At 44.0% G+C, this 20,331-nt stretch overlaps 1 protein-coding gene across 13 annotated transcripts in view; it reads left to right on the plus strand.

Moving 5' to 3' along the window:
- TRIM9 (tripartite motif containing 9) overlaps positions 1-2,922 on the plus strand; it is a 124,889-nt gene extending 121,967 nt beyond the window's left edge. For 3 of the 13 annotated variants that reach the window (XM_075613813.1, XM_075613815.1, XM_075613814.1), the window contains one exon: positions 48-2,919. In XM_075613813.1, coding sequence (XP_075469928.1) covers positions 48-113 — 66 coding nt within the window. In that variant the 3' untranslated portion in view covers positions 114-2,919. Of the gene's footprint in view, positions 1-47 lie in introns of all 13 variants that reach the window. The other 10 variants (XM_075613816.1, XM_075613820.1, XM_075613817.1 and 7 more) reach the window with 6 other exon arrangements.
- The last annotated feature ends 17,409 nt before the right edge of the window (positions 2,923-20,331 follow it).

The following is a 20,331-nucleotide window of genomic DNA, read 5'->3' on the forward strand; positions in this document are numbered from 1 at the left end:
TGAACTCTACTGTAAATAAAGCTGAGTATTCATATCTTCTATTATAGGTAACACTGCACACTGGTCTGCCGATCCCTGAGTTCTGCACCTCAAGAGCATCTTTACAGCCTTAAAAGAGGCCATGGCGAAGGAAACAGCATTTCCCCCCCCCCCGACGATGATCACATTGGCTCTCATAAGCAGCAAGCAAATCTTTAATCATTTGGCAATCAGAAACCAGAGAAAATATACATGCAAAACACTGATATCAAGAAAGGATCTAAACATATGCAGCGTTCATGCCATACTCCTGCGTGGAATAAAGCTCATTCATTGCAATGTGCATAGCTGCTTTGTTGTTTAGCTCCTCTAACTTATGGATTGCTCTAGATAGCTTGAAATGTTACTGTCAGGTTTATACTTTGTTTTGTTGTGTGTGATTTCTCTTTTCCGTGTATAGAAGTTGTTGCTGTTGCCGTTTGACCTTTTAGCTGCTGCTGCTGCTGCTGCTGCTGCAAATACAATAACCCTAAATTGTACGTTTTATTTTGCCCGATTCGTGTGCCACACAAAAGCCAAAGTCCGGGCCTCTCTTGCCTTCTTGACAGGGATTCCCCCAAGCAGGTCACAGAGCTTCGGTTTGGATTACCAGCATGAAACTCCGCAGTAGATTTGCCCAAATTTGACCAGACATTGTGGACAGACAGCCCATGCAACCCTGGTACCAAGTCACAAGAGGATTTTAATTCAGCGGATGGAATCCTTGTTCCTATACAAAGGGATATTCTGAACGTAGATCTCAGTATCCAAATGGTCTGACTTGCAATGTGCCTACTGTATAACATGAAGATGCTATGGCCAACCTAAAACTTACACTACACTTCCTGATCATTCAGACAGTGTGGTTGAAGCACAAATCGCTGGCCTAAAAATGGCAGGTCCCTATTTTCTAGCCTGAATGTTTCTCAGACATAGCAGCTCATATTGGGTTTGTCATATGGTACGAGGTCTGATCATCTCACACCCTGTCTACCATTTGTAAATGTTTAATAGTTTTTCAAATTTAAAGACTGTCCTTAAAGCACAACCTTAAAGTCTGTAGTAAAACATATCCATACTGCTTTTGTCAGAGGTTAATTAAACAATCACACCTTCGTTAGGTGAGAACACTGCAATGGCGTGGGCTTATATACAGTACCATACGGTTTTTGCTATTATGAAGAAAGTTGACATATTTAAGAGGCCCTGCAAAATTAATTGACATCAGTATTCCTAGGAAAGGATTTGACGGTGGATAATGTGATAATGACATTTATGGTGGGTAAAAAAAGTTATTAAACCCCTCCACCAAAACAGCTGTCTGAGTAGGTTTTCTGGTTCTGCACTTTTTTAACCCAGGCAGTGCTGAAAAGCTGTGGAATACAACAGGTATAAGCTTTTAGGGGTCCATGTTAATATGGACATGAAGCAAAAGGCGACACTGTGCTCATTTGCATGTCATTACCCAGAATTCCTAGCTGCAGTGGAAGCATTGTATGCCAAGAGATAATGTGGAAGGGCAGGGTTGCAGACCTGTCTGAGATGTGAATGTGCTCACAAGTGATATTTTTATTTGCTGTAAAGAAAAAGTAAATCTGAAGGCTATTTAAAAAAAGACAAGTAATCCTCTGCATTAATCTGAAACTATACAGGATCATTGAAAGCCCCCGTATCACATATAACCAAACATTTACACTGCGTAGGAAAACGTTCTAGAGCCAGCTGTTCAAGGTGTGCATGCAACATGTACCACTTCCTGTATGTGACCCTCTACATTCAGTATTATGAGCTGCAGACCTAGTGTACTGGTTAAGCTGCCTTGCCTACAAGCAATGTCTACGATCACGGGAAAATCACCTTGCGTCTGTGTACCTCTCTCTGGACCTTTACATGCTGCATTTTTAGACCAGAATGCTGCACATGCTGCTAAGATTCCTTATCAGAGGTGGCTGCATGAATGCTTCTAAAGTATCATCACAGGGCGCGTTGGAACTGGAATACAAAGTTATTCGTATTGTTACTTTGCCAATGTAATCAGCAATACGCAATTTATAACAAAGCAGTAGTCCTGTATCAAAGAGAATTCAACAGATTGACATTCCCAAAACGAATGTATATAGGTAATTTTGCCAGCTGTGTTAATTCTATGTAGAAAGGTTACCTTTGCGTATTTATTTGAATTGGGTGCTATTTTGTTCACTTACTGGATCCCCATTTGCTAATCTTAGCTGCAGAAGAACTCTGTTGCAGGACAACGCCGATGTTACTTGTTTATTGTTCTGATGAGACCCAATGGCTGTGCCACTGAGGCCTTACTCTCCCCTCCATTGTAATTCCTGAACGATGCTTATCGGATTCCTAGTGACTTGTATCATGTAGTTGACATTGTACGTGTAAGTATGGCTCCATGCAGCTGCTGTATTAAAGAAAGAAAAAGTATGTTTGCTGTCCCAATAAATTCATTTTATGAGGGAATTGCAGCGGTGGCAAGTTATGTTATTTATCATTAAAACAACATAATGCTGATTGACACCCGTCAAGGATTGAAGTGTACTTTAATACACAGAGCAGGTCTGGCTGGCAGTGATGGGGCGAAATCAAGGGTGGCTAACTCCAGTCCTCAAGGGCCACCAACAGGTCAGGTTTTCAGAATATCCCTGCTTTCTGCTTACGCAGAAGCAATCGGGCAAAACATCCCAGAAAAACAATGTTTCAGGCCCACGTGACCTTTCATCGGGTAGGTGTTCCTACAGGTAACAAGGTCACCTGCAAATCGTAGGTGACTGAAGTAGTCACCAGGGATTTTGATTGCTTTTTTCTTCCAAGTCAATGTCTTGAACAGTTCAGTGGCTGTGAAAAAGCTTGGGTGACATTGTCTCCCTGATACACACACTCCCTTGCTGGTGTGTGTGTGTGTGTGTGTGTGTGTGTGTGTGTGTGTGTGTGTGTGTGTGTGTGTGTGTGTGTGTGTGTGTGTGTGTTTCTGGACACTCTCGCTCCACACTGGTTAAAAGAATTAGTCTGATTAATGAAGCACTGTAACATTTTGAGATGAGTGGGCGAAGGAGGCAGAAAGCTAAAAGCAATATGCTCCATAAACACATTTGTACACACTGTATGGAGACATGCAATCTGTTTAGTTGTAGTTTGGAAGCAGGTGGAAAGCATGTGCATAGTGTGTGTAATCTGAGTGTGAGCTTTGCAGGGTAGACGTTGCTTTGTCCCTTTTTAACCAAACACATTGTTACTCTAACACAGCACATCCATTTCTGAAAGGATAAATGGGATAGGATAAAGATTTAGGGCTGCTTGCATTCAGAAGCCGTTAACCGTATAGTTCCGATGCTGAGTTATACATTGTGTGTCATTGAAAATGTACATACATTTGCATAATTCACACCTCTACTAAATTATTCATCTTACTTGCAAGGGAGAAGGAAAAACCCTGTCGGTCAGATGTCTTTATTTATCTTTACAGGAAAATCGTTACCGAGAGATAAGTTAGTTGGAATACCTGAAAGAAATGCAGCGAAATCTTCCTGTATATACATGAGACAGCTGTGAAGAGGAATTCCAAAGCCAACTAGTTTGATGGGTTCAATATCTTGCCAGTGGGCACAGTGCTAGTTGGCACATTCAGGGGGTATTTACCCAAGATATGCCTTGTTTTTTGTTTTCAAAGTAAAAATGTTTCTTTGTTAAATGTGAGGCTATTTTGAATCAATTGTGCAGTAGTGTGGATATTATACCTGTCCCGAGTCGGTGAAAGGTTCATTTAAGGGAAATGTGGCGATTTAAAGGGTTTAAAAAAATAATGTGTATTTAATGCTCCTCAGCAGGAGTGCTCAATACAGATGGGCGAATTTTGGGGGCAGGGTTGGATCTGCAGCAGGTCGGCCAGATCCTTTGGTCCGTGGATCAATCTCAAAAACGGGCGATTCGCGTTTTGCGGATTTTTTAAATTATTATTGCCACTACACTCCGCGGATTCCGCAATCTGATCTGCGAATTTTTAAACATCCACCAGCGGATCGCTGAATCCCCGGATTGGATTCTACAGATCCATCAACGGATTGTACCCAAAGGCGATTTTTTTATGAATCCGAGCAGATTAAAACGGAACAAAACAGTTTGTGGATTTTACACCGCAAAACGGATTTTGGGGCCTCATAGACAAACCAGAGGCCCTGATTAAAGGGAAGTACCACCCATGGGTAGGAACAGGCCAGAAGGACGACTGTGCCTGATTTGTATCCCCCCTTATATATGGCCACTGTTTTCTATTAGCTGTTATAAGCTGCTCAGGTTGACACTTTGTTTGCACTGGCTTTGAATCAGTGCTAGCGTTTCCTGTGTGTGTGTGTCCCCTACTTCCCCATTTTTCTCAGATATTGGGTTCCATCGGGAGTGCGGGTCACAGTTTTCATGCATTAATCTGAATATCTCAAGATTTATTGGTGTATATTCACCAGGAAGACTTGGAGCACTTTTTGGAACATCATTTGGGTGGGTGCCAGTTTTTTGCACGGAGTGCTGTAGGTGTTATTTCTCTTTGTACTTTGGGAGTATTTGGGAGATCCTACTACCCGCTTGTACCATTTCCATTTGGTCCATTTCCATAGATGTATTAGCGGTCCTGACCGGCATCGTTTTTTTTTTTTGTTTTTAGTCTTCTTTCTACTGTTCGAGTTTGATTTCACTAGAACGACAATCCCTTTTATGCACTAACTTTATGTATGGTTTTTTGAAGCAGCCTTGTTCCGTGAGACCATGGCCCTTTTTTAAAATAAAACCTCCTGCTCAAGGAGTTATTTTTCTTTTCCTCTCTTTGGCTTCTGTTGGTTCACAGGTTGCCATTTTAATCCATCCCTTTAACCCTGTTTTTCTTGGCATCACAGGAATAAAAAGTGACAGAAAGACACAGAAGATGGAATTAAATTAGCAGCTACAATGGATACAAAGTGACAATCTGTTTTGCTTTAAAGAGGCAATCCCAGCAGCTTTAAAAAAGTGTTTTAGTATATTCAGCCTTTGATTACTTTTATTACCTAAACTGCTAATTGATTGGTTCTCCCGTGATCGATCAGCAGAGATCATGCTTCCCAGGGTTCACTAAATGGCCGCCTATCAGTTTCAATCAATCCTTCAGTCAGTGTAACACAGCAGCTACAATGCATTCTTACATTACAAAGGTAACATTATCTATTTTTACAGTTTGCAGATCAAACTGCTGGGAATAGTGGCAACAGATGATCACAAAACAGGAAAGTGTTGCTCAGTATTTTAAAACTGCAAAAATGGCGTTGAATTTTAAAATAAAAAATAAAATAAGATAGTATTATCGAATACTACAGAACTGATTTATTTAAAAACACTTGTGTAGAATATTGCTCCTTTAAATGGCATAACTTTTCCATCCAACATTTTATCCCAGGGGCCCTGCCTGGTATAGAATAAATGACTTTTTCAGGGCAGGTTTTCATTTGCTGGTGCAGGGAGCAGGCAGAGTCCTGTTCATCAGAATTCAGGTGAGCAGCTGTGCGATATTAATGATGTCAGATCAGTCACCAAGCAGACGCTTTGGAAGATTAATGAGGTTGTCAAGTTCACTCAGACTCAATCTTTCCCCCTATATAACTCTTTCACTGCTGGAGGGGATTGCATTTGCAGAACATAGTGCTTGCCAGGTCTCACGCTGATGTAAAGGTTAAAATGCCAGAGAAAACAAGCAGGTAATTCATTAAAGTGTCTCAGCTGCACATATTGTCAAGGAGAAAAAAAAAAGAATTCATATCTTCGGCTGGGATATTTTTGTAACCGTAGGTTATGGGAAATACTTGTTAGCGCAGAGAAGCGGTGATCGGACCACACTGTGACCAATCCGCTTGTGTTTATCTAATGCAGATGAGATTACGAATGATAATCCTTAGGATTCTCCCCAGTTTGCCTTACAGCTAAAATAGTTCTGCCCAATACACATCCCCTTTTATAGGCGGAGTACATCAAAGCAACGTCTGCATTGTTGTTACTTGTCTTCTGTTGGCCACAATGTAAAATGTAAGAAGCTTGTTTAATCATTTTTTTTAACATTTGACGCAGATTGTAACTAAATCAAAAGTGAACAGTTCCACGCAACAAATTGTGAAAAATATGTTAATATTTACATAAAATGAGTATATCTAATTTATAAAAAAAAAACACTTATCAAATGAAGATGTGATTAACCCATAAACTGTGAGTGATAACAATATATCTTATGTAGTGTCTAATTATATATATATATATAAATAATCAAAAAATAAATAGATGATACCGTTCTGTGGCTAACAAAATGCTTTTATTTGTGCGAGCTTTCGAGATACACTGATCTCTTCTTCCGGATATATATATATATATATATATATATATATATATATATATATATATATATATATATATATATATATATATATATAAAATTAAATAGATGATACACTTGATAACTTGTGTAATACAACAAGAGAGTCTGCTGCCTGGGAAGAAAGATGGCTCAACATCTTGTGGAACTGATAGCAAGAAACAAAAAACAGTGCACAACTCTCATGGTGTACTAAATTATGTTATAGGAACATATAATTTAACATATAAATATGTTTCTTTCACACAGATTGTAAACCTGGAAATTTTACAACGGCCCAGGTTGGCATTGTGAAAAATTACAGTAAATTTCATGTGTGTAAGTATGGGATATATATATTATATTATATATATACACACACAACATGTATAGTACAGCAAATACAAATATCACTTGTGAGCACCTTCACATGTCTCAAGACAGGTCGGTAACCCGGCTTTTCTCCATCATCTCTTAGCATACAGTGCTTCCACTGGAGCAAGGGATTCTGGGCAAATGAGCACAGTGTGTTACCTTTTGCTTTTTGTCCATTTTAAGTGTGTGCGTCTATGTGTGCATGCACACACACACACACAAACACACAAACTGCTTCCAACAGATTTTCTGCTGCCCAGGATTAGAGTTTTGCCCCCCCCTATACAATTACCACCACCCCACCAGTACAATTATAACCACCTCCCCCCCCCCCACCCTAAATACAATTACCACTTCTGGTTGTCGCCGCCGGGTCCCGGCTCTCCCCAGATGCTGCCTGCTTCTTCCCACGCCGCCTGCTCTCTCCCGTCAGTGCGTGCCGGAAGCTAGGCCTGACGTTTCGGGTGCACCTAGCTTAGAGCGCGCACCAGCGGGAGAGCGAGCGGACGGCGTGGGAAGAAGCAGGCAGCAGCTGGGAGAGCCGGGGGCAGGTACCCAGTGGCGGCAACCAGAGACCCGGCAGCTGGACGCAGAAGTTGGGCCCAGCCAACTTCTAACGCTGGCCGGGACCCCCTCAGCCACCAGGCCCGGCTCTGCCCCCCTGTATAGAACACATAAGGGTCAGAAGCACTCATTAAAAGGAAAAGAAAACCACTCAACATGTGCACATATTGAAAAATAATAGTGTATCATACATTACTCAGTCTTGGATTATAATATACTTACTTCAACACTCATTTGTGTGCTGTATTTTCATTTCTTCAGACCATTAGTGTGTGTGTGTGTGTGTGTGTGTGTGTGTGTGTGTGTGTGTACTGTATCTATAGATACGATAGTGTGTATATACTGTATCTATAGATAGATACGATAGTGTGTATATACTGTATCTATAGATAGATACGATAGTGTGTATATACTGTATCTATAGATAGATTTGATAGTGTATATATTAGAAACAATGGTGGACAAATTCGCTCTGTATCACGATGAGATTTAATAGACAGATTAATTGCATGGAGTGAGATTTGCTGCCATCCACTGGTGCAATCACTGCCAAGTCAACCTTACCAGCACCAAATATTTACACTCTTATTACCGCGCCTGTTATTCAAAGAAGCCGATAAGAAATGACTGTAAGACTCAGAATCAGTGCTGTATATTTACATGTTTTCAGAGAGTTACCCCTTTAACATACAAGGAATACAAGGCAATACAGTTGGCGTGCTGCATTTTTGAAAGATTAAAGAATCTGAACATTTGGTTTCTCTATTTAAGCAAAAGGTAATGAATAAGCATTTTACATAACCTGTCCAGGCAGCTTCTAAAGCTGTGCAAAAGATATGCGCAAAATGTTAGGCCTTTTCCGCTATGAGGGCGGTGAAGTTGGTGCAAGACCCCAGGGACCCGGAGCCTGCATCGCTGCCCAGCGACGCCGCACCGGTGGCATTGAAGGGCAAGAGTAAATTTACGCTTAGCTGCTTGCAGAGCAAGCAAATTTGAATTTGTTGTCCGCAAGCGCGTCACGTGAGCAGTTTGCCCAATGAGGGCGAACCAGCTCAGTGATGTCATGGCCGCGCCCCTCAAATCGCCCCCCCCCCCCCCCAGTGCGCGCACCTAGCTGGCCACAAATCTCCCGGCCGAGCAGGGAGTGTGACGTCACTGCGTATGCTCGCTCCCTGCCTGGCCACAGCCTAAGCTTTGGAGGCGCGGCTTGAAATGGCACACGCTGACTGCAGCTGTAGTCAACAGCTGCTCAAAGCAAATACGTGACCCTAGCAGCCTGGGTGCTTAAATAGCAGATGAGAGCAGAGACCCGCCCCCGAAGTTCAGTCCTAGAATGAAACGCGCGTCGGGTGATGACGTCGGCGTGCGACTGAGACGCAGGTCGCAGTCGGGTGTGCTCTTTACAGCTAGAATTCTCAACATTATACTGCGAATGATTAGTAAGCTAAACTAATTGTGGACCCAGACAGGTAACCACTAGAGACAGATTACAATCTGCTGAAACGGACTGACAATGCTTGATAAATATGGTAAACTATATCTTTGGTGATACTGCATTCACACAAAAGGCAGCAACATCCTACTGCTTAGTATCAAAGCTCTGATTATATACAGTGTGGCAACATTGTATGCAAACTTGTGTCAATATATATGATGCATGAAGTATAATGGGGAACCACTAGAGACAGTCAGGTTACAATCTGCTGAAATTTACCCACAATGCTTGATAAACACAGCAAACTTTATCTTTGGTTGTGCAACCTTATGCAAGAATGCGGTAACATCCAACTCCTCAGTTAACAGTATCAAACTCTAATTAAATGCAGAGTGCCAACATTGTATGCAAAGCTGTGTGAATACATAGGATACATGAAGTATAATGGATGGGGGAGATTCTTACTGAATCTATAACTGGTTCATTAGGCGCAGTCACTACACCATGATTATTAATGTGCATTTTTAAACATATATATATATATATATATATATATATATACACACACACACACACACACACACACTAGTTACTAGTCTACCAATTCCATATACATTGGTGGAATTTAAGATTTAGATTGTATATATGGGCATTTAATATGAATTATAAGTACTCATTAATGGCAAATTATTTGTCCACCAGCATATACGTAGCAGCTTGATCTATGAGTTTAGCTGATTTACCACTCAGTTTTTACCACGGCTGTTAGATTCCACTACGGCCGAGGCTCTTATTCATGTGGGAACAGGACTTGGTATTTACAAACCAGTTGGAAAAAGATTCCTCTAGCGCAGGCGTGCACAACTCCAGTCCTCGAGGGCCGCAAACAGGCCAGGTTTTCAGGATATCCCTACTTCAGCACAGCTGACTCAATTAGTGGCTTAGTCATACTGAGGCACACCGTCAAATTAGGTTTTACATGTTATATGTTTTGTGTCTTGTGATCTAATAAAACTGTATTATTTTGAATATTAGTAGAGGTAGAGTGCATCAATAGGGAATCTTTCCTTCATAAATGTACAGTATCCCTCTTCTCAGATAGCACCCCTATAGTACGTGAATAATGTTGTATTTTCAGCTGAGCAGGAACCCAATCTCCCCCTTTGTGTTATAAATTGAAGGGCAAGACCCAGTTTAAATAACATACCATATGGCTGAATGCCCAGGTACCGGCCTCTGGCTCTCTCTGCCCCCCCGCCCCACCCCGCCAAAAATGGCAATCACTGGCTCAACTGCCGCCAGGAAGTATTGTGAGGCTTGCTGGGCTAATAGAAATGTCAGTGCAGCCTTCAAGCGGTAATCTGTCTGCAGAGCCTGTGATCACGTGCGCTGTGTCTTGCTGCCAGTGATCGCCTGCTGCTGCTCTACTGCCACCCACCCTTCTCCCTACCAGCCCAGTTAGCCCCCTCCTCCCAGGCTCTGTGGCCTCCTGCCAAGTCTGTGTGTGGACAGTGTGGGGCAAAAATATTCTTGCAGCGGGGGCCGGTGCCACCATTCACTAGATGTGATGATGCTCATCTCAGAACAGGAAGCCGACCCGCAGGGCTGAGGCAGGATGTGGAGACTGACCACAGGCCGCTGGGCCATGTCCTCACAGGAACACAAGTCCAGGTCACAAGCCAAAGTCGGGGCAAGGTACAGCAGTGTAGTTGGGTTCACGTTTCCAAGATTAGGGCAGGCAAAAGGCAAACAGAATCCAAGGGCAGGAAACCACACCTTGCTCAAGCACGTGCAAAATGGACGTGGCTTCCTTATTAAGGCCTAGACCAGGTGTAGCCAATCTCATCCTCCATCTTGGAATGGGGCGAGTGAAGCCACTTCCTGCATTTGGAGTTGTGGGCGAAATTAAGTCCCTTCATGGTTTCGGTCATCTTGGTAGAGGCAATGTGTCAACGGATCACAGCCATCTTGGTAGAGTCAAAGGAGTACCTCAGGGATATGCTGGTGCTGTAGGGGGGAGGATGACTGCCACGGCGGACCCTGACACTAGTTCCACCACTGCCCCAAATGCCATTCCCTGAGAAACATCTTGCCAAACCTCGGAGAATTAATAATGCTGCCACATTAGCACAATTTCATCTATATATCGCCAGGCGGTGAGAGAAACACGGCGTCTCGGCAATAAGCGAAAGTAGTGATTTTAGAAAATTAATACAATAAATGAAATTGTGACGCATATTGACCAGTCTCCGCTTGGCAAATCATCTACGAACGCTGACTGAACCCCGACTTTTTCCTGCGATAAAAACGGGCACATTTGGCGCGGTTCGTGACCTCATGCGAAAGGCTCACACATCTCTAACAGCCACAACCAAGGAGACGTGTGAACACTGCACATTAATGCTCATAATGCTTCATTTATTTCCATTTCTTGTATACAGAGATGCCGAAGAGAACGGAATACCTCCATTAAACGGTTGTAAACGTGGATCTCCCACTTCAGAGGCCAGTCATTCACAAAGGCCAGTCATTTATTGCAGGTGTGAGCCAATGAGAATGCAGGAAAATCTAACCTAGGAAGAAATGTCTCACAATGAGGGCGCAGTCGCAAATTGGGGGTGAGGGGAGGGCGATTTATCTCTCAGCTGCAAAACTGGAGAAACAACTGATACAGAAATCAGGTTTATTAATGAAAGGAACTTAATGCAATAAAGAAATAATACATATACCTAGTATCTTTTGTGATAAGACTGCAAACCAGGGCTGGTCAACGTCAGTCCTCAAGGGCCACCAACAGGTCAGGTTTTCAGGATATCCCTGCTTCAGCACAGGTGGCTCAATCAGTGGCTCAGTCGAAGACTGAGCCACTGATTGAGCCACCTGTGCTGAAGCAGAGATATCCTGAAAACCTGACCTGTTGGTAGCTCTTGTTGGCCACCGCTGCATTAGACTGTCCGCTCTGCGCACTACGCATGCATTCAACAAATAACTTAGCTAAAAGAACTTGAAACGACACTTTAATATGGCGGGGAAAGCCTCAGTCGCCATTTATTTATTAACCATCAATTTAAACAATAACATTTTCGATAACACACTCAAATAAGCCATTCCCTCGCCTCCCAGCACGAAGGTAATGAACCAGAATAACTGTACCCTGCTCCGCCTCCCAGCCCAGCACATGAACCGTACATAAGACCATCACTCATTTTCATAAGCCAAAGCAAAACACGCCATACAACTTCCTGTGACAATGATGGTCACCCAGGTGGGTGTTTCTGCTACCCCTTTAAACTGTTACCCCCATCCTCCTCTCATAGCTTCTTGATCCCCACTGGTGGAAGCTGTGCACTGACCAAGAACCACTCTTGAGGACCAATGACCAGCCTCCAGCGCATCCACATTGGCCAATCAACAGCCGCCCGGCCAAACAGCGGCTGCCAAATCAACCCCCGAGACCAGGCTTATGCAGGAACATAATGCCCATGGCTCAAGGTCAAGTGGGCATTTCATTGTGCCTGCAGCAGTCTATGTACAGGGCTGCATACACTGTCAGCGCTATATAAGAAAAGTAAATACATATCCTAATTAGTTGCTAACTCGGCTTTTTTTGGTTTTGCACCACACGTGTGTCCGTTTCCCAAAGGAGGAATCTGATAAATAGGCCCTTTACATTATATTCAGAATGGCAGTCTGGTTCCAGGTAGCGTGTGAAAAGCGCATCAAATCCGAAGCAGCTTTCCTATGTTACAGTCATTCTGTTTAGCGACATAATTGTGGGAACAAAAAAAAAAAGTATCCAAAGCCTGTGGGTACTCGATCACATGTGACTGCCTCTAAACCAATCACAGAGCGCCTATTGCACTCTGCCCTCCCCCTTGGTGACGTCACTGGCCTTGTCGCCAGCGACGTCTCTCAAACTTGAAGTACAACTTTCGCGAATGCCGATGGCGACAGGGTTGCGTCGCCATCGCCGGCACTATGAACGCGGCCTTATATTGCATATTTGCATTAATGTGGTTTAATAAAGCAGCCCAAGCTTTTTCTTGTTTTAATATATGCCGCCTTTGATTACTTTTATTGAAAACAAATTATCCAACCTGCCGATCGATTCATTCTCCCCTGGTCAATCAGTAAAGATCCTGCTTCCCAGGGTTCACTAAATTGTTGCCTTTCAGTATCAATCAATCATTCAGGTAGTGTAACTCAGCAGCTACAATGTATCCTTATATTACTAAGGTAACATTATCTATTGTTACAGTTCGCAGCTCAAACTACTGGGAACATTGGCAACAAATTATCAGAAACAGGAAAGTGTTGCAAAGATCTTGCACTGCTGGAGACATTCCAAAAAAACAGCCCACAGGGGCCACCAACAGGTCAGCTTTTAAGGATATCCCTACTTCAACATAGGTGGCTCAATCAGTGGCTCAGTTGTGCTGAAGCAGGGATATCCGGAAAACCTGACCTGTTGGCGGCCTTAGAGGACTGGCGTTGGCTGACCCTGTGCTATAGAAATCAAAGGATGCTCAGTATATTAAAACGCATTCAAATGGAATTAAGAGTTAACAACAACAAAAATGTTGTAAGTATTATCTAACACTACAGAACTGATTTATTATTGTATGGATTACGTCTATAAAGTAAATGTGGGAAGTGGCGCCCTCTGCTGGTCAGTTAACATTTCTGCAGGGAAGTTCGCGCTTTCCTTAAACTGAAAAGGGAACAGACGTGCAAATAAATAGTTTTATAAACCACTCAACTTGGGGAGAGTCTCCATCAACACTCTCCCATACAGGGACAAATCTCTATAGATTTTTGGCTGTGCTCCAAGTTAAGTGCTGCATCTGAAGTGTCTGCGGAGTTACATTGGAGTTTAACATCTCTGGGAGTCATCCCAATAGCCGGGACTCGGGGCTACTGCCCTACAGTCACTACGACCAACCATGGTGGCCAAGCACTGCCACCTACTGCCCTACAGTCACTACGACCAACAATCGTGGCCAAGCACTGCCACCTACTGCCCTACGTCACTACAACCAACCATCGTGGCCAAGCACTGCCACCTACTGCCCTACGTCACTACAACCAACCATCGGGGCCAAGCACTGCCACCTACTGCCCTAACTCCCTCCCCTGCTGCCTCTGTTAGGCATGTAATATAGTAAGCGCAGTCGCGCGTGCCTATAGGCCAAACCGTGTTGAGTGCAGCTAGGAGGCGTGGTCATGATATCACAATGGTAGGCCGCACTCTGATTGGCTCGCAGTGTCACGTGGCACAGCAGCCGCTCGAAAATAAACATTTATTTGTATTTCCGCCCAACTGCCGCGCCAACGCTGTCATAGGGAGACAAGTATTTCTCATTGCCTCACACGCTGCCGCACGTGCACCAGCGCTTAGTATAATACCAGCCTAAGTCTCGCAACATACCACTTAGATGTAAGCTCTCCAGGGCACGGATTTCCTTTCCTATTGTCTGACTTTGTCACGCTTATTGTATTAGATTTCTCTGTACTGTATTGTCTCTTTGTAAAGCGCTGAGTACACTGTGGGGGCTGTATAAATATATACATACATACATACATATAGATTGCGTGTAAAGTGATGCTCCTACTATACTTTAGTTTCCCTGTAGATGTCGCTGCTACATCCTGGGGTCTGCCACTCCAGGGCGGGGGGCTCACAGGACGAAGTTGCCACGTCATATTCCTACGACCCGGTTTTGTGGCGGAGATGGCATTCTGCCCGAAGTGGGATGGAAGAGAAAACGACTCCCCTTCCATCATCAGTGAGGGAGCGATCAATCACGAATGGCAGAGGGGCGGTGGCATTCATAGGGTTAAACGAGCAGTTCCTTCCCAGCAGACCCCCATCTGTTTTTACCAGGGTGGGAGGCAGGGGTTGAAAATAGCGAGTTTCAGCTGCGGAAACCCCCTCCTCAGCAGCAAAATGTGGGAAATCTTGTGGGTTTCTAAAAAATAAATCAGTTCTGTAGTATTAGGTAATAGTGACTGTTTTTTTTATTTTCTTTAATTCAACTCTTAATGTCATTCTTAATGAGTTTTAATATACTGAGCATCCTTTGATTTCTATAGCGGGTTTTAGCCCACTTTCCCAGCAGTGTAAGCTCTTTGCAACACGTTCCTGTTTGTGATCATTTGTTGCCAATGTTCCCAGCAGTTTGAACTGTAAGGCTGCGCTTATAGCGCCGGTGTTGCAACGTCGCAGCAAATCAAATGTATTGCCGCCATCGCGTGCGTTTATAGTAGAAGCGACGCGACGGAGCAACGGCTTGGTCGCGATCGCTGGAAGTCAATTTGATTTTTCCAGCGACCGCAGCGTGATGTCACCGTCGCTATAAGAGCAGCCTAACAGATAATGTTGCCTTAGTAATATCAGGATACATTGTAGCTGCTGAGTTACACTGACTGAAGGATTAGTTAAAACTGAAAGGCGGCCATTAGGTTAGTCACACAATCAGGATTTTGACAGATTTATAACAGGAGCAGCAAACGATTGCCGCTTAGGTAAGGATGTAAGAACATCGTCACACGCTTTACATTAAAAAACGTAACAAAGAAAAAAAGGGGCACAGTAGCATTGCTCCTTTCTTAAATCCTGCTTACCAGATTGCAATCACCTGCAGTAAAGCACAGCCCATGCTTTATGCACAGTCCATTACCGCGTGAGGACTGCAAGCTTCGTTTGCATGGTTAGTAGGCCCACTATCTCAGCAAAGTTTAAAGCTCCTGCGTCACACGGGCCTATAGGAAGCCGCACCTAATGACATCACAGTCTCCTATTGGCCTGCAGGGCCACCTGTGCTGTAACAGGGATATCCATGAAACCTGATGGTGGCCAGTCCCTGAGCGAGAGGAAATCGGCATCGCTTCCCCATTTCTCAGCTCAAGTTCTTTACAAATTAACTGTCATTTTAATTTGAATACGGGCGTCTGATTTTTGAACAACAATGGGCCAGTAAAGCCCGGATTTAATGACTGAAACATGTCAGCACGCCGAGGGACCTTTAAACAGGGCCTAAGAATGTTCTGCCATTTAACATGCCTGGTTAGCCAGGGTTTGCACGCAGTTCAAACATGAATAATATGATTTCATGTTGTGTCCATGCTCACAGCCTATCCCCATGCGATTGTGCGCAGGAGAGAACGGTGCTGATCTTGTGGCATCTGGGAGAAGTTGGTTTAGAAAAACATCCACTGCAGCTCGTTGTATAAAGATATTTATATAAATTTACTATGTAACTCTGCAAGGCGCGGGCAAGATGCTCTGTACAGGACAAAGTGGCAACGTTTTGCACATAAATATAGCTCCCACTGTAGCTCCTCTGCTGATCGTCTTATGGAGATCCCCTAACCCAGTGTAAGAAATACAACTCCATATTTCACGTTCTTTTTGGGGAAGTGTGACAGAGAAACGCAAACACAAGCCCCCGCCCCCCTGTCATGGTTGCGCCCCCTATCATGGCACGCCCCCCACCCTGACCTGTTTTGGCCACGCCCCCCCGTGCCTGAAAATGCTCCCTATGGACCGCAGATAGCGGTGAAGCGCCGTACACGCGCCGCCTGTGCAGCGGGGCCTCGGCCTAAGGTGTGTAATATAGTGCGCGTGTGTGCGCTACAGTGCGCTTGCGTCAATTAGAATTGGCTGTGTCCAGGCCTGGAGTTCTATACTTCAGCCGCGTGTGCGCACGGCAGTGAGCGTTGAGCTGGCAGATCGGAGGAAAAACCTGAAAGTGTCTTTTCGCGATGCGCCGGTGCACGTCACGCTCTATTATCCAATCACAGTGAGGCTGCAATTACTTCGTATTTTGCGCAGAAGGGAAAGGCTTTTTATGGGAGCAAAATGTTGTTAAAGTGGCATTATTTTCTAAGCCTTTATAACCACGGTGCATTCATATCTCATTTCCATTAGTGTAGCAAAGAAGAGGAGAAAAACGGAGCACTAGGTCCACATAGGCTATGCCAGAAAAAATGCAAGGATGCGTTCCCAAAGTACAGGCTTATTTAATGGATCAAGAACAAAAAAAGATACACACCAACGCGTTTCGGACTATTACAAGTCCTTCACCTTGATAAAGGACTTGTAATAGTCCGAAACGCGTTGGTGTGTATCTTTTTTTGTTCTTGATTCATTAAATAAGCCTGTACTTTGGGACCGCTTCCTTGCATTTTTTCTGGCATAGCCTATGTGGATCTAGTGCTCCATTTTTCTCCTCTTCTTTGCTACACTTGTTCTTCAACAGGCGGAGGCACAGTTAACCCGTGGATCCCTGGACACCTGAGGACTTGCTGTTTATCGTGGGCACCTTTACCATGTGAGTCTCTCCAGGTTTAGTTCTGGATTTTATTCACTAAGACTGTTCCATTGCTATAGATGCTCACTATTTATATATCCTTACTACCGTGCATTGTGGGATTGTAGTGTCAACATGCATCTTTTGGACATTCTACATGTACATTCAACATTGGGTTAATCCACCTTTTCTCTACAATCAAGATCCCTGCAGTGATTGCTGTATTTTTCTGAGCACCATATAATGTTTTCATTATTGTATCTCATTTCCATTATACTGATTATATATATATATTTATATATACATATACATATACACACACACACGTGTGTGTGAATTTATTTATTAATATAATTAAATATGTTTATATATTTATATATATTTATTTACACACATCTCTCTCTCATATATAATACGGTGTGTAATGGATGCAGGTTGAGCTTGTTGTGTGTTAAACCAGGTGTGACGTCATAGCCACGCCCACCTGTCGCTCACAGCACAGACCTGTACACACAAAAAGTGTGATTCACGTGCACGAGCATTAGCGCTAAACGATAAAACAATTCCTTACTTGTGCCACAGCTCTCTGGGCTTTAAAGAAACAACGCAACTCACTTTATTTTAGGGGGTTGGAGTTCCTCCGGCAGAGTTTTAACCCCATCTGCGCAACACTACTTTTAGGACAGCACCAGCGTGGAGCATTATCTGTTTGGCTTTAAATACCAATTTGGGGGTCTCGCATACAGTAACTGAGGGAGAGGTCTAATTGAATAGTTAATCAAATCTTTGGCACATCCTTTGTTTCTTGCATTCAATAACAAAGGGAGAGGTCTCATTGAGGTGTTAATCGAATCTTTGTCTGAGTTTTATCTGTTATCCTAACATCTGTTCAGACAAAGGCATGTAAGATACAGACATAAATATATATATTCAATCAGATACTGTAAATACATAGAATATATATGTCAGACTGGTTGCAATATAAAATCACAGTTTATGATGAAATTACAAACTTCATCTTACACCAGGGGTGCGCAAACTGAAGGGAGATTTTTCTGGGGGGGGGGGGGGCGGCGGTTTCAGAGGTCCCGCACTCTTCCCCAAGTCATTTAAATTAAATGGCGGGGGCTGCTCGAGGCCTTTGCAACCTTTACTTACCGATATTCATCGGGCTTCTGGAGGCGTCTCCATGGCATTTGACGCCGTAGGTCACGTGAAGTGACATCACATGACCTTTGTTTAATAGGTACATCTAGTCTTACAGGACATCGAAATGTGTAGTGAGCATGCTACGTGGGAGAAGGAGCGGCTCAGTGAGTAAAGACACTGACTGAAAACAATGACACTGGGTTTGAGTCAGGGGAACCTGGTTCAATTCCCAGTGCCAGCTCCTTGTGACCTTGGGCAAGTCACTTTATCTCCCTGTGCTTTCTGATGCCAGACGGGGTCCTATGGAATAGCAAAGCTTAGTAAATATGGGCCTAGTGAAGAAGAATGCACTAAAAATGTTTAACCCTGCACGGGCAAAGGGGTTAAGTAATCATTATTATCACCTTCTGCCCTTTTAATTGCAGCTATTAACCCTCACTGCATACTCCTAGGGGTACAGTATGTTCCAGGGGTACAGTAGGGGTACAGTATGTTCCAGGGGTACAGTAGGGGTACAGTATGTTCCAGGGGTACAGTATGTTCCACGTTGCAGCGAAACGTGAGAGCGAATCTGTATTTATTAGAACCTCTTACACTATTTAGATTGCAAGCTCTCCGGGGCTTCCCTTTCACAGTGTCTTATCTTACTTTATACTGTGATCATACTATAATTCCCTGTATTGTCTCTCTTGTAAAGCGTTAGGCTGCACTTATAGTGCCGGCGACGCGACCGATGACGTCACCGTCGCCATTGGCGAAAATTGTATTTAAAGTTTGAGCGACGACGCTGGCGACAAGGCCAGTGACGTCACCAAGGGGGAGGGCAGAGTGCAATAGGCACTCTGTGATTGGTTTAGAGACAGTCACATGTGGCTGTCTCTCCAAAAATCAAATAATACCGACTACCACATTTTTGGTCGCTACGTCGTCGTGCCTACTATAAGCGCATGCGACGGATTCAATGTATTTGTTTTGGCGTGACGTCGCCGGCACTATAAGCGCAGCCTTAAGTACAGCTATGGGCGCTCTGTAATAACTTTTATTTCACATAGCGCATTTCTCCCAATGGGACACAAAGCGCGTTACAATTACAGTATAGTGCGCGGTACGCAGCAGGTAGGAATGTTACATTATAGCGCGCGGTACGCAGCAGGTAGGAATGTTACATTATAGCGCGCGGTACGCAGCAGGTAGGAATGTTACATTATAGCGCGCGGTACGCAGCAGGTAGGAATGTTACATTATAGCGCGCGGTACGCAGCAGGTAGGAATGTTACATTATAGCGCGCGGTACGCAGCAGGTAGGAATGTTACATTATAGCGCGCGGTACGCAGCAGGTAGGAATGTTACATTATAGCGCGCGGTACGCAGCAGGTAGGAATGTTACATTATAGCGCGCGGTACGCAGCAGGTAGGAATGTTACATTATAGCGCGCGGTACGCAGCAGGTAGGAATGTTACATTATAGCGCGCGGTACGCAGCAGGTAGGAATGTTACATTATAGCGCGCGGTACGCAGCAGGTAGGAATGTTACATTATAGCGCGCGGTACGCAGCACGCAGAAATGTTACATTATAGCGCGCGGTACGCAGCACGCAGAAATGTTACATTATAGCGCGCGGTACGCAGCACGCAGAAATGTTACATTATAGCGCGAGGTACGCAGCAGGTAGGAATGTTACATTATAGCGCGCGGTACGCAGCAGGTAGGAATGTTACATTATAGCGCGCGGTACGCAGCAGGTAGGAATGTTACATTATAGCGCGCGGTACGCAGCAGGTAGGAATGTTACATTATAGCGCGCGGTACGCAGCAGGTAGGAATGTTACATTATAGCGCGAGGTACGCAGCAGGTAGGAATGTTACATTATAGCGCGCGGTACGCAGCAGGTAGGAATGTTACATTATAGCGCGCGGTACGCAGCAGGTAGAAATGTTACATTATAGCGCGCGGGACGCAGCAGGTAGGAATGTTACATTATAGCGCGCGGTACGCAGCAGGTAGGAATGTTACCTTACAATCTATGTTTTGGAGCCTGAGGCACAGGGAGATAAAGTGAATTGCCAGAAATTAAACTGGGTTCCCCTGATACAAACTC

This window comes from Ascaphus truei, chromosome 9, assembly GCF_040206685.1.
Source record: "Ascaphus truei isolate aAscTru1 chromosome 9, aAscTru1.hap1, whole genome shotgun sequence".
Taxonomy (NCBI): Eukaryota; Metazoa; Chordata; class Amphibia; order Anura; family Ascaphidae; genus Ascaphus; species Ascaphus truei.